The sequence below is a fragment of the Schistosoma haematobium genome, chromosome ZW (genome assembly GCF_000699445.3).
Source record: "Schistosoma haematobium chromosome ZW, whole genome shotgun sequence".
NCBI classification, from domain to species: domain Eukaryota; kingdom Metazoa; phylum Platyhelminthes; class Trematoda; order Strigeidida; family Schistosomatidae; genus Schistosoma; species Schistosoma haematobium.
In genome coordinates, this window is record NC_067195.1 from 74503123 (window position 1) to 74519256 (window position 16134).

The 16134-nt window shown below is 33.0% G+C and overlaps 1 protein-coding gene across 2 annotated transcripts in view; it reads right to left on the reverse strand.

Moving 5' to 3' along the window:
- Positions 1 to 4700: 4700 nt before the first annotated feature.
- The window catches only part of MS3_00004372 (uncharacterized protein), a gene marked incomplete at its 3' end in the record, with an annotated part of 45712 nt that continues 34278 nt past the window's right edge, over positions 4701 to 16134 (reverse strand). The window contains exons 25-29 of one of the 2 annotated variants that reach the window (XM_051212288.1): positions 15363 to 15871; positions 11556 to 11750; positions 9744 to 10109; positions 7596 to 7701; positions 4701 to 4967 (exon numbers count right to left, since the gene is read on the reverse strand). In XM_051212288.1, the coding sequence (XP_051072459.1) occupies positions 4782 to 4967; positions 7596 to 7701; positions 9744 to 10109; positions 11556 to 11750; positions 15363 to 15871 (1362 nt within the window). The remainder of the gene's footprint in view (positions 4968 to 7595; positions 7702 to 9743; positions 10110 to 11555; positions 11751 to 15362; positions 15872 to 16134) is intronic. The other variant, XM_035733230.2, reaches the window with a different exon arrangement.

Genomic DNA, 16134 nt, shown 5'->3' on the forward strand with positions numbered 1-16134 from the left:
TCGCGAGGAGCAGGCTGGGTTTCGTTCTGGTCGAGGATGTATTGATCATATCTTCACCCTCCGCCAAATGTTAGAACACCGCCATACTTATCAAAGGCCAACAATCGTAGTGTTTCTTGACATCAGGGCTGCCTTCGATTCGTTGGACAGGACTGTTCTCTGGGATTGTCTATTGAAGAAGGGTGTGCCTGAGAAGTTTATTAACATCCTAAAAGCCCTGTATAAAAACACCTCAGGCAGAGTGAGGGCATACAACCACCTCTCTCCATTGTTCCATTCGAGCAGTGGGGTTAGGCAGGGTTGCCCAATCTCACCATTCCTCTTCAACTTTGCCATCGATGACATTCTGGAAACAGCTCTGATGGATGTAAGTAATGGTGGTGTGGATCTGTTGCCCGGAGAAAGACTTCTCGACCTTGAGTATGCGGATGATATTGTCTTACTGTTCGATAATGCCCAAGGCAAGCAATCCGCACTTAATCAGTTGACAATCAGTGTCCGTATGTATGGTATGTGCTTTGCACCTTCGAAGTGCAAAGTACTTCTACAAGACTGGCAGGATTGTAATCCTGTACTCACCGTGGATGGCGAGCAGACAGAAGTAGTCGAGAAGTTCGTGTATCTGGGTAGCTGCATAAGTGCTGGTGGGGGTGTGAGTGATGAGATCAATGCACGTATAGTGAAAGCCAGAGCGGCTTATGCCAATCTGGGCCACCTTTGGCGCCTTCGTGATGTTAGTCTGGCTGTAAAAGGTCGGACCTACAACGCGTCGGTGAGAGCAGTTTTGCTCTAGGCTTGTGAAACCTGGTCTCTCCGAGTTGAGGATGTTAGACAACTCTGTGTTCGATCATCGCTGTCTCCGAAGGATTGTTGACATTCAGTGGCAACACCATGTCAGTAATGCAGAGGTTCGGCATCGTGTGTTCGGTCACAGAGACGATAAAGCAATTGGTGTCACCATCTTGAAACACCGACTTCGGTGGCTTGGACATGTTCTCCGAATGTCGTCTCAGAGAATTCCACGTCGTGCATTATTTGCCGACTCTGGGACTGGTTGGAAGAAGCGGAGAGGTGGTCAGTGCATGACATGGTGTCGTGGCATGAAAGAAAGCTGCAAAGGGCTGGCTTCTGTCGGTCCTTCACGACTCCCTGGTTGGGGTCTGAGAGATGGTGCTACACAGTGGCTAGAGACGTTATCAGATATGGCTCAGAATAGAAGCCAGTGGCGATCCTGCTGTAACCTTCTTTACTTTCTTCATAAAAAGTGGTTGTGTCTTCCTTAACTGAAAGATTTCTTCTGTTTGTACGTTTCCATTCCCCTATCTTTACCATTATTATTATTATTACACCACCTTACATCAATCTCTTCGTTATCATTTTCTCTCTTTTTTTCCCCTTCCCCTTAAATTCTCATTGTTTTGTGTGGCGCATATATATTTGGCGCATTCTTGCACCAATATTTATGTGTTCAAATAAATAAAACCGGGCAGTATCACAGCCCCCACACATATCCAATGAGATCTGTGTGGCGCATATGTATTTGGTGCCCCGTTGTACCAATATCTATGTGTTAAAATAAAATGATAAATACTAAGAATTAGACATGTTTAACATTTCTACACCTTTTGAATTTCAGAAACTTTTCAGAGCATATCAGAGACTAATCGTGTAGTTTAAAAAATACTCATCCAATCTAATTCAACTTTTAAGTCTAATTTTGATTCTTAAATATACCTTAACTGTCAACTCACTCTTTAAAAACTGATGATTCTTAAACCTAGTCGTTTTTTCCGTTTATTGTAATAAACAATTTTACATTCAAAGATCTATTATTTATGTCAAAACTGTTTATCTATTGTAATTTTTTTTTAACTAGACACTGTCCTCTGATTGGCTGACAAGTCACCCAAGGTCGTCATCGCAACAGTTTCACCTTATTCTGGTCTCATAACATACACACATACTTTTGATAGGAAATGACATGAAATGAATATGCTAATCATGTAAAATATTGTTGAACTTAAAAAAAACGTAGATAGGAAAAACATTGTACGTTTAGTTTTGTTGATCATGTAAAGAATAAGGACATAATTTGATCTGTTAGATAAATTAATGATGATGACGAAATACTATTTCAGATTGTCTGCTATCTGCCGATAGTATTGTTGTTAGTAATATCGTTGTGCCGTCAATATATATATATATATATATATATATATATATATATATAGAGAGAGAGAGAGAGAGAAGAAGAAGAAGAAGAAGAAGAAGAAGAAGAAGAAAATGGACAAACATAATAGTGGCAAAGCGTTAACAAATTTCAGACAGCAACTATGCTGTTTTTTATATTTATCTTCCTTATTTTTTACCCAGAATAATAGTTAACAAGGAAAGAAAAGAACACAAATGAATATATACATAAATATAAAGATATCATTTCATTTCCATAATGGAATTATATAAGCAGTGTTGTAGTTGAGATAATATTATGTAAAATGTGGATAAATGTGATGAGTGAAAAGTTGGTATTTGAATTTTAGCTAAGATTACAGATCATTCTCTGGGGAGGTGAGTGTATACATATATATATATATATATATATATATATATATATATATATATCTTTGCCACAAAAAAAGTTTTTCTTTAATATCTAGGCTCGTTTTTACGTCATAACATACCATTCAAGTATGTTTTTTTCAAGCTGACAACTGTTTAGTAATTTTAATTTTTGTATATTATTGCAAAACTATGGTAAACTTTGAATCAAACTGAATATATATATGAATATTGTTAATGAGAACTAATTTGTATAAATTTGAATTTGATAAGACGTTTAAAATGTTTAACCTAATAGTTAATAATTTGATGTTAAAATCAAATTAAAATATTATAGTTCTATAATATATTAAACCTTCATATGGAACGAGATCCCAGTGAAGGAAGAAATTAGGAAGAAGCGCCGGAATCGGATAGGACACACATTGAGGAAAGCACCCAACTGCGTCACAAGACAAGCCCTCACATGGACTCTTGAAGGCCGAAGAAAGAGAGGAAGACCAAAGAACACATTACGCCGGGAAATGGAGATAGACATGAGAAAAATGAACAAGAATTGGATGGAACTAGAAAAGAAGGCCCAGGATAGAGTGGGTTGGAGAATGCTGATCGGCGGCCTATGCTCCATTAGGAGTAACAGGCGTAAGTAAGTAAGTTATATGGAACGACAGAATTAACGATACAAATGAGAAATGAATAGGAAATGTTAAAGAATATGGATGAAGGTTAAATAGAATGATTTTGTAAATAGACTTTATATTTCCCCTATAAATCATTAATAAGAAATATTATATTATGTAATGATGTAATCTATGAAAATGTTACCGATTTACATATAACTCTCTTTGATTAAAAACCAATATAAGTTGAAAATGATAAAAAACTGAATTTTTAGTATCATTCTAGTTTATGATATATTCGGTATTGAATTCCTTCTACTTTATATATTGTTTAATCATGAAGCTTTAAATGTCATTGTTTAGTCACTACCACTAAACCATTTTTAGGTTGCCAAATATACCATCCAAATTTTACTTTCTATTTTTGTATTTACAGTAGATTTTATTATACTAGAGATTTTCCAGTTTAATATTAGAGGTTACGATACATAAAACAGTATCATTTTATAGATTCCTTTGATAATATTAATAAAAAATTGCAAACCATTCTCTACTAGTATATAAAATCAACCTAAAAGTCGGAACCTGTTCAGTATATACGACATTGGTAACTAACATGCATAATAGGTTCAGATAATTCTTCCAATGTGGCTTACCTAACTAAACGATGATCTGTGATCAATAAATCTTTCTTTAATTGAAAAATATCAATTATGATAATGAAAATGAATAACATTGTCTTACATAATTGATTCTTCTAAATAACGACAATATTTGATTGTAGATGAAAGTTACTCTGTTAATCGGAATAATGTTTAACCTTCATCTTAAGTAATGTGTAGAGTATAATGAAGAAGATATGCTCTTCAATAATTATTGTTTTCATTGCGTACAAACGTTTTGAACAGATAATTTAATTATAATTATGAAATACAAAACAAGGCATTGCGGTAAAAAAATTTTAGTGTACAGCATCTCCGAAGCATTTCTGACATCATATTAGTAATATAAAGGTCTGGCAATGTGAATTTGAACTTTTTGGAGATAATCTAATGGATGTAATCATCTTTTAGTGACGGTTTTGACATATGTTATGAATATTATTCCAGAGACTTCCACATTGTGTATAGAAGGAAGACGGTTCTATCATCAAATGTTTTGATATGTTTTTCTTAAGGCTACATGTAAAGTAAAGCAGTTACTATTCATAGTTTCGAACAAATCATTTACAACATCCATGAGAATGAATTAAATAACACATTCTGCTCTCTTGGTAGTTTTACTTAATAAATAAACCAATCAATAATCTTAACGCTACTCAATTCGCGTCCTGATTTGTATCTTTTTAAGTTATGTCAAGTTCTTGTCACATAATAATTATTTTATTGCTTTGGTGTTAGCCTATTTTCACTGAACACTCTGTATATAATGATTTGAAAACCAAATGACTTAAACGCTATATGGTTTCAATTAGCACATATCAAAAGGTGTACAACCAACAAATACAATAATAATAAATTTCAACAAATCTTTTATTAGCCCACATTATGTACAATTATGAAGTAACTATTCTTAATATTAAAACGTATTAATTTTTATTTTTCATTCTTTCAATGAATTTATCAATTGACGGCTGTAATCTCTTGTAAACACTGCAAATGGAACCACTGGACCACACCAATTTTCAGTAGCTAAAATTTTTTCAATCTGCAAACCTTTTACATTGCATACAGACAGTAAATGATCATCTGCTTGGTCAATCAATGATGATGTGACACGGAGGAGATTCTGTAAATAAGAATAACAAAAATAGTATGATTGCTATTTGTATACATAAGGTAGAATTGAAATATTTCCTTGTTTTCAAAATATACTACTTTAATACAATAAAATAATACTATGGTAACCGAGAGTAAGCTACCAGTAGACCGGATTCTCGCTTGATATCCGATACACAAACTGAATCACGCTATAACAGATACACGATTAATGACCGAAAATAGAGAACCAGAGTACTGACTAGACACTACTTTACTCAGCACAGTTACATGTAGTCTACATTCAGTGAGTCCAGAGTAGAAATCAATAATACGAAGAAAATCACAAATTAAACAGTCAGTGATATGTGTCAGTCAATTCATGCTCAATGACCAATCACACTCTCACTAGCCATATATATCCATCAAACCGCATAAAGTTTTAATTTACAACTCAATAACTCAGTATATATTTTATTACTAAACTTAGAACCAACTTTCTTTAAAAAACATTACAGATACTATCAAAATATGTTCTTAATGAGATGAATGAAACATTTAGAATTAGAACCTCAATATATGCTTTACTGAATTACCAATCCATAAAAGTGATGACGGAATACCCTGACAATAATTATATTTTCGTAAATAACATTCATGCAGTCTGAACCTTTAAAAGCGATATAAAGAAACCAGTGTACAAACATTTCGTGACAATCAAATCAATAGCAATACTACAGTGGTTACAAGAGCATCAGCTCTTTTTAAACTTTTAGTCACAGAACATCCTTATAGGCGAAACAAAAGTATTGATTAGTTAACAAAAGTAGGTGAAATATCAAATCAAATAAATTTTTTCGGTCATATATCAAGCATAAAGTTGAGTAGAAACGGTTAACTGAAGAAACGAAATTGATATTAGTAACTATGATCGGCATTACCAGTGCTAACAATAATCAAAACCAGGACGGAACAAATTATTCAACAATAATATATAAAAAACACTTTTCTTTAACAAGAAAAAAATTGTTACAATGAAAACATGCAGTTAGGCATATAGATACTGTGTCATGTTTATTTCGTATTTGGTAAAACGATCGAAGTAGAATGAAAAAATGAAAAGAAATTTACAGTTTTACCCCGTTTTTTTAACTTTTAAGAAGGTTAGGATCAAGATTCTTCAAAACAACAAAAAATAGTCGTTGATAACACTTTGTAAATAGCGCAATCTTTCTTAATGAAGTAAAATGCGTTGAATGTTGAAGATGAATAAAAGGTGAACTGGAATAATAATAGATTAATCCCAGATGATTGTGTGTATGATCAGCAAATATATGAGAATGTTGAGATGGGAGAGAAGATTTGTAGCTCAGGTGGATGATTTCGGTAGAGTTTCGTCCCCTGAGCTGGATGGTTTGGTAGTGGAGCCTCCATCGTTCCTCCGAACACAAAGTTCAAGTAGAAGTGATGTAACCGAATTCCTTTACATATGACTCTCAGCTTGTCTTGTTGACCTTCAAACTTATTATCTGCCTTTTTATTTTTATTGTATCTCCCATTGACTTGATTCTTGGACAAATATAAGACAAACAATCAAACAATCGGAGATACAATCAAAATAAAGTAAACAATGACAAGTTGAAAGTCAACAATAACCAATCAAGATCGAGGTCGACATGGCAAGCTGTGAATTATATGTAGAGAAGTTCGAACACCTCTACTTGACGTTTGTGCTGGTGATATCGTTCAGAAGAACGATCAAAGCTCCACGATTAAGCCTTCCGGCTCAGAGAACAAAACTACACCAAAAATATAAGAATATTACTACAAATAGGATTAAATGACGCAACTGCTCTTAAGTCATTGTTAAATAGTGATTATCCGTCTATATAAGCTTCTGTAAATTACAAGACAAGAATATTTTTTTATTAAGAATTTTAAACAATTTTCAGTATTTCTTTCGGGCAAAGTAGTATATCTAGGGTATAAAGTGTTATAACAGGCTGACTTGGTCTATATTCACTATCACTGTAAAATTATACCATGCACTATGAATCATATTCTAAGTGTCAAAACAAAACAAAAAACAATAGGAAATAGTTTGTCAACTGAATACTTGTCGACATGATTTTTGCAAATGTTTAAAATGTTTGCAATGTGTAGTACTTGCTTCTATCATCTTCAATCAATAAGGTAGGTGTGTGTGTGACAAAAATGGGAATCTAACTTGTTTGTTTCTTTACTGAATATAAGTTTCCGCATTAAGATTTTTAGAAATTAAATTATTTTTTTCCGATTTTACTGAAAACCTGTAACTATTTGGCAAAATTGAAGTGAACCACTCCAGTCCCAGTGTGAACATGAACACTGGGACGCAGGTACATTCAGCTGATAAGTATCAAATGGAATAAAACGAATGTCCTGGATTCTATTGCTAGCTAATATTTGACTTTATTAAAATATATTTTCGGCTCAATTTATTTTAAAAAAAACACGATTGATTAATGACTCTACCAGATGTTAACTAAAAAAAGTGTTTTTAAATTGGTATTCACGATGTTGATGAATGTCCTAAATAGTCGATTACATTTTTTTGAGGATGATGTTTAAATGGAATATAAATTGTAAACAAGAGCATTTCTGAAATTTTTATTTTTACCTCTTTAGACATATTTCTTTCCATACGAAGATATGTAAATAATAGGTCAATTTGTAAACGTGGTTCGCAGAATGTATTATACGCTTCTCTATCATACAACATATTCCTAAAAGTAAAGAGTATAGAGGAAAAAAAAGTATTCAATGAGTGTATTTCTGCATGAACAACACTGACAGTAGAAGCAAGTATAATTTTAGAAAGATTCATTTAAACTAAGAAAATTTTACAAAATACCATGCCTCTTCATAAATAAATAAGATAAATAAACATGTGAATTTTTGGATATGGTTAGATTGCTCTATATTAAGTTAGAGTTGTTGTGATACTTTCATTGTTCTTCTAAACAACATATTCGGTACGTGATTCAATGAAAAACACAAATTCCATTTTGCAGAACATTACTGCTATACCTTAACTATAGAGGAGTGCTTTTATTTTTCTAGCATGAAAACAACAATTCGACAAACCCTCAAATGACTTCATCAATATTTTCTCTGATCTACAAGAAGGACAGATGAGACATCAGTAAAACAGACTTGTTGAGTCAGGTAGTAAGAAATTAATCTCAGTAAAGACATAAAACAAAAGTTTAACTGAAACATGCTAGACTCATTTTAAGACCTAGTTAATGAAAATGTGTAGCAACAATAATATTTTTTCAATATACTTTAACAATTCAGTCAGTCAGTAACAACGTAGAACTTCGTACGTACGTACATCAGTTCGAGTTGCCACACCACATTAGCACACAGATGCAGTTGTCGATTCAAATCCCGTAGTGGTAGAGGTAGTAAGAGTATAAGCAGTAATCGGAAAGATTAGGGTTTGCAGATGTTATTTAAAGAGTATAATCCAGTGAAATAAATTTGGGAAGAGAAAAAAGAGACAAGGAGGAATCAGGAGATCAAAATTTGGGGGAACACAAAGAGTGGATGCACCTGCGCCATTGCAAACGATTTTGAGCCATGTTATTCAGGGTCTCTAACCATCGATTGCTATCATCTCGCGGTCCCCAACAAGGTCGTCTACACCTACCAACATAACTCAGTCTACTTGTCAGCGACTTCATGGACTTGTCCCATGTTTTGATCTGGCCGCCCCTAGCTTTCTTCCAATTCACTCTTATACCACTGAACATCGCACGTCGAGGTAGTCGGTGGTTGGGCATACGTAACACGTGTCCCAGCCATCTCAACTGATGAAGTTTCACTACGTCATCAATGGATTTGCCATCCTTACCTAGTACCCGTTCCCTAACAACTGCGTTACTTACTCGATGGTCCCAGGATATACGAGCAATGTTTCGAAAACACCTTTGGTCAAATACTAGTAACCTACGAATATCCTCTACTCTTACTGGCCATGTTTCACTGCCATAAAGTAGGACAGAACGACCTGCTGCGCAGTAAACCCGTCCTTTGGTTGATAGACGGATATCTCGCCTACACCATAAATGACGTAAGTTGGTAAAAGCTAGTCGAGCCTTCTGTATCCGTGCTGAGATTTCGTCACACATCAGACCACAAGGGCTGATGAGACTTCCCAGATAAGTGAAGCGATCGACACGCTCAACTACTTCACTCCCTATCATTAGTTCGGGTGTCAATGCAACCCAATCCTGAAGCAACATTTTGCATTTCGAGGGGAAGAATCGCATGCCGAACATGCTTGCATTGTTGCTTATAGTGGTCAGAAGACTCTGTATTTTGTCAGCGTCTTCAACAAATAGAACTATGTCATCGGCATATTCCAAGTCAACAAGTGAATCTCCTGGTAGAAGTTCAACTATTAACTTATATTAAAAAGGTAGTTTTAAGAATGAATATTAGACTTATCATTTTATTCGAAAATTCCAAAAAAAGCCTTTCATTATTTTAAATATGGCGCAATACATGTGATATATTGTGTGACTTGGAGTTTTAATTGTACTCTCATTTCTGTCATTAATTACTTCACGGTAAATTCTATTCTTCATGTTGAGCTGAACCAGATTTTATGTGTGTCAAAGAAATAAATGAAACAGATACTAACTATAATGGCCTAGTTGTATTATGAAAGACTTCTAACGACAGTTGTCTAATTAACAACCAACGTGAATTGAATTTATATATATATATATATATTAACAAAAAGAATGAATTAACATACCGTTGACTTGATTCATATTCATTAATCATTAAACAATTCATTGATTTCATAATAGTTAACCAATTATTGCATAACCAATGTGTAGAATCGTTGAATGTCAGATTATCACTTGAATGTATTTTATTATGAGTATTATTACTATTAATATTCTTGTCTTTATTATTATTATTTTCATTTAATAATAACAATGGAACAATTTGTTTCAATAGTTTATGTAAAGTGATTAAATGAGTATTTGCATGAATACAATGTAAAGAATTTGTTTGATTTATGGATGATTTTAACCAAAAATTGATAACAGTACTCAGAATTGAACGAACTTCAGGTGATTCATCAAATAAACCATGAAATATACAATCCAACAATCTATTTGAAAAAAAAACATACAGTGTAATTTGGAAGGATATGCACATTACAATTAATTAAATAAGATGCAATATTGAGAGATATTAAACCATTGTAAGATTTGCAAAGATATACACAACAGAAAACCTAATCAATCATATGATTATCAAAATGTTTTCAGTATACTTACATTGACTCATCACTGAGTACTGGACAATTTGACGTTTGTCTAGTTCATTGTACTAATTGAATTACACAAAACGAACTGTTAAGTGACGCCGACTCAAATACCACAAAGAACGTTGATTCCTTTAAAACTGTATGTAAACTTTGTTGACGAGTAACAAATAGCACGAAATCTAGGTCGTGTTTCTTACCAACTAGCTTCAAATATCTAGGATCGAAATATAGGGTACACAATGTCGATTCACTCAGGTTAGGGCCCACATTATAGCTTGACCGACAGAATTCGATAAGCATTACCAAACTAAACAAACAAGGAATTGGTCAGTGATAAATCAAATCAATCCTATGGAAGATCACTCGTTATCAGTGGTAACGGCTCTGATTGCGAAGCTGAGTGACGCACGATCAAATCAAACAAAGAGTATTGGTTAGTTCAGAACTATAGGTACGTCTTGCAAATGAGTGTGAACCACCATGAATCCTGGGTCCAAAGTGTCCTGTCGGCTAAGTCATGCCACCTAATATTTATGTCATATAAGGGGTTTTTGAATTGTTTTAATTTGAATAGTTGATTCAAAGTCCTAATTGGTGTTATGAAACAATGAAGACTTAAACTCATGAATCATATTATTTATTAGTTAAACTATGATAAACTATTCCCCACCATCTCACTATTCTACACTATACTCCTCTATTTTTGTTGGTCCCTATCAGTTACAGTTACTTAGTCAGATACATATATTGATATCCCCCTCTTTCGCACAATATAAGAAAACGCAAAAATATTTTTTTATTCATCTAATCTTAATTTAATTCATTTTTGTATTGGTTATTTGAAAAGACTGATCAATTGCAGTTCTAAACATCAATGAGAAAATCCAAACAACCAATACAAAATTAAATTAAACTTCACCCCACTGCATAATCTAGCAGCTATCTGGACTCAGTAGCTTGTTAGTGGATAACGCGATGGTATTTAGGGCGAACGGTACAGTATTCGAGTTTCTGAGTAAACATCAATTCTGGGAAGTAGCAGGTGCATCCATCTGATGAGTTCCAAATACGACAAAACGGGCGTCACCGACTCCACTGCCAGCCATAATCCATTTCTAACCCTAATTTAGTTTCAATAAAATTCTATTTAATTGGCTTGAAAAGAAACGAAATCATCATCTGCCTACGCTTTCGTCTTAAAAAAGAAATAGACTATAAAATATTTCTTCTGATCGAAAAATTATACCATAAATTAATATACAGAGAACACATACACAACAATTATACCTTTTACGTTGTGATATATTTAAAACTGATTTCATTAAATCAATCTGATTCGATATTGACGGTGATTTTGTAGCATTGTCAGGATGAAATTCCAACGTCCATAATTGTAAAGATTTTGAAGCTAAAATTCGCGATTCAGTTGAATGCTGATATTGTAAGCAATCACTTAGTAAAGTAAGCCATTGATCCATATAACTGTCATTAATGAATATGGAAAAAAAACGACAATTTATCTTAAAATACAAAGAAAGACTATTCATTTTCGGTTCATCATAAAAATTAATATCAATACATGAAAACTTTTCAGTAGAACAATGTAGTTCAATAATAGTAATTATTTATCTAAAAGCTACTTCTAATCGAAAGCTACAAGTCGATGGTGAATAGATAGCTCACGACTTATATTGAGTGAGTGTAGATCATGTCACATGGAAAATTGATTGAACAGTGGAACGTGGACCGCTAGATTTCGGCTTCACAAACCAGTTATCATGCATATCGAGAGATCAGTCGAGTATGAATTGGATCCAGTATAACGACACGTTTTGAAGAGTATCAAATTGAGAAGAAACAACCATAGTTTGTTTCCGGATTTCTAGTAGTTTTTTTTATTTACGCTCACGTCTACTCACCATCTTAAATTTTTAATTTTTTTCAGGAAAGCTATCAATGAAAATCTCTGCTTAGTTGCTCTAGTCGATTAATTAGATTCTAAAGCATGAATTCCTAGGTGATATGAAAGTATCAGCAGCAAGATCTAAATGACTTCGAGTTACTGGTGTACACAAATGAAAAGATAAAAACTTAGTTGAGCCGTTGTCTTATACTTTCTGCTTACTGATAATCCTGCAACTGATGTCAGTTCATGAAATAAACTATGCATACAACAATGTTAAAAAAGGATGATTATGATTCACTAAAATATCTTAAGTACAATCAGTTGGACTGTTTTAAGATATGATAGAAAAGGAACGACAATACTCAAATTGATATTATAGGGAATCAATTCAAAATGTTGAAATTCACATAACAATAGTAGATGGAAATCTACAACAGAGAGATGGAAAAATGAAACCATTGATGACAAAAGTAAGAGAGAAATATTTGAGTAAAAAGAAGAAAAATAAAAGGTCTACATTATACCACTTCAATTATTTGACCGCTAAACTTTGGTCAGAATACTTGCAGCTTTATATACTGTTTGGATCAATAGTCGAAACCTACCTAAAATGATCGCACTATATCTTTTTTTGATTCATCTTCACTTCAGAAGACATCCCCGTTAGTAAAATACAGTAGTTATTAAATATGACTGAAGAGTGAAACCAATTGTATGGTTACTTTCTAAACTAATAATTATTTATCAGTTTAGGGGTTGTGAAGATTGTTAAGTTTTTGATTGAAATCATGAGTCAATTGAAGCTAGACCACCATGGAAAACCTGGAAGCACTGGACAGGTGTCTACCTCAGTACAGTGGAAGATGGTCGCACAATTTCGTGGATTGGTTGAGGTTAGATATTAACACCTTTGGATGCCGGCTCAGTGGTCTAGCTGGTTAAGCGTCTGGTGCGAGACTGATAGGTCCTGGGTTGGAATCTCGGGGGGGTGCGGGATAGTGGATGCGCACTACTGAGGAGTCTCATACTAGGACGAAACGGCCGTAGAGTGCTTCCAGGTTTCCCATGGTGGTCTAGCTTCAATTGACTCATGATTTCAATCAAAAAATAACAAATATCTATTTTATATAAATTCTTTCTTTTCAATTCTTTATTATTATCCTATGATTGTTTATCGTAGATTTAATTTTTTATGCCTTCATACATTAATGTTCTGATAGTCACTTTTAATTGAGATAAAATTCAAATATATACACAGATATTACAGTAACAAATGAGATTTTCAACTTCTAACATCACATCAGTTGCATTTCAATAGATACGGGTCCACGTAAAAAAACACATAATAAAAACCCAGGCACTTTACAAATCCCTAAAGGAATGTCTTCACAAATATTTGGGTTTCAAAAGGGAAAAGGGAATAAATCCATTTATTTAAAATAAAACTTGAATACATAGTAATTAACCTAGAGTGTTATAATAATTTCAACGATTTTCTTTAGTTATTTTTTTTTGTGTGGATTATTTGTCTTCTAGTAAATAGTTCTTATTAAACAAAGGTATCATATTCAACGAATGACAGATAGAATGAAAATATAAACGGAAAAAAATGGTTGTATTGCATGAGTAGAATCCGAAATATATCATTCTTAAAATAACAAATGCAAATATCATGATATATGTGTTTATACATAATAGGTTTCAGTAAATTGAATAGAAGAAGAACTAAATCAAACGAAGTAATTCTATAATGAATGTCATCTCAAACGGACGAGTACGATTACTTAATATTGGTAAACAGAGATTTCCATTTGCAATTTTGGAACAAAAATACATATTCGAACACACTTTTTCCTGTACTGATATCAGCTGGAAAACCACAAAAAATATACAGTGGTAGACTCATGTCCTAGATGTTCGCACGACTTGCAACTCACAGAGCAGGTTTTAACACAAACTTTTGAATCTCTTCTTGGGATCCATTGAACTTTAAATTACAAATGCAGATAAACTGGAACATTTCGCTACAATTTAGCTATGTAACTAAATCCTAACCGTTGTTTATATGCTACGTGGATGACTACCTCTCCTGTGATACTGAATTAAAAATTCTAATATCAGTGACTATATATCACTTTACTAGTGAAATTATACGTGGATTAAATATTTGATAATTGTCATTACTAAGTACAATTACTCAACTTTCCTTCTAGCTGATATTTTACCCGTACTAGTTCATTGGATATAATTTAGATAAAATCAACTCAAATCAGTACGTTACAAAACAATTAAGAATATATTTAAGGACAGATCTATCACATTAATTTTTACTGTTGTTATTCTGTGATTTCTGTTGTCTTTCCTTCTCTTTGGTTGTAGATCTTACCCTGTAACATCACTAGAATCAATATCGGATACACTATACAATATGGTATTCCAGCCACCCTTACCAATACGGAAATAATAATTCCAAACTGGTGCTTCACACTATTTTAATGCCCAAGGGCAAATGTCGGTTCGAAACAATTTCTGATAATTGTGTTTTACTATAATGGGAATTTTTCAGTGATTAATTTCTGATATATATCTTTTCAAACAATTTACCTTCAAATATATGTCCTTGATATGTAACATTTCTATGTATATCAACCTGATGATGACTGTAAAAGGGGACGCTGTCTATAATTATCTCTGGAACAAATTACTTAAATAAGTAAGCAATCAATACGAACATTCTTTTATAAATAAAATATTTGATAACCACGAAATCTTTCAAATTGATTTATACCGATACATTTCTAAATAATCAGCATGAAGTTGTGGAGATTATTAAATTTCATTGAAATCATAAACCAATCTCAGTTAAACCATCACTGAGAAATTCGAAGAATTCGATGGTCGTTTCGTTATCAAATAGGACTCCACAGAAGTGCATATCTACGATCCCGAAACACACAATATAATCAAACACATTCAGTCTTTCATGCGAACACTTAACATCTAGATCATTGAACCGGCATCCAACACAACAGTGTTGAAATCTAATTTCAAGAGTCCTATACTAGAACGAAACGATAATCCAGTGCTCCCAGATTTTCAATGGTGGTCTAACTTACATCCGTTCATAATTTCAATGAGAATTTCAAATACGTCATACAATAATAAATTATACAAACTCTTAAACTTACAATGAATAATTCACTGATGTTGATGGTGATAGACAATTGAGTAAACATGTCATAAAATATAATAATCTTGAACGATGAATACAAAATTGAATGCCAGAAATATTCTCATTTGTTAGGCATAGATTCGATACTCGTGATAATAAAATTTCGACATTGAATTCTTTTTGAATTCTTTGCATAAAACAAGTAGTATTACATGATCGATTGAAAAATTCTAGAAAACACCACATAACATGTGGATAGATATATTCCAAGTGATTATTCACACACCGATGGCCAGGATGATGATCAACAGCACATGCTAACGATCGCCAATTTATCCAATAGTCAATTAATTTCAAAGTAAGTTCATCAGATAAATTAGAATTTGTTTTCAATAGATTAAGGAAACGTAAAAGTAGAATTGGTTCAGTTTCGGCATAATGAATGGTCATATAGTTGAATAAATTTTTATTGAATAATTTTATACAAATATGACGAAATTCAATTAAAAATTCAATATGAAATGGCTGAAATAAATCAACATGAAACAATCAAAGAAATGATGAAGATAACAATATTACATCTTGAAAGATAACCGTTGAAAGATAATCCTCTATTGAAAAGAAAGCAAGAATTAACTTGCTTTCTTAGTTCTACTTATGTAAAACAACCTTCTCCACCTCATTGTCCATATTGGTTTGTTAATGAGGTATGGCAACTTGGTCCTACGTTGTAGCTGACCGACTGACTGACCAACTCGCATTGGTATTAGCTACATCATTACATTCAA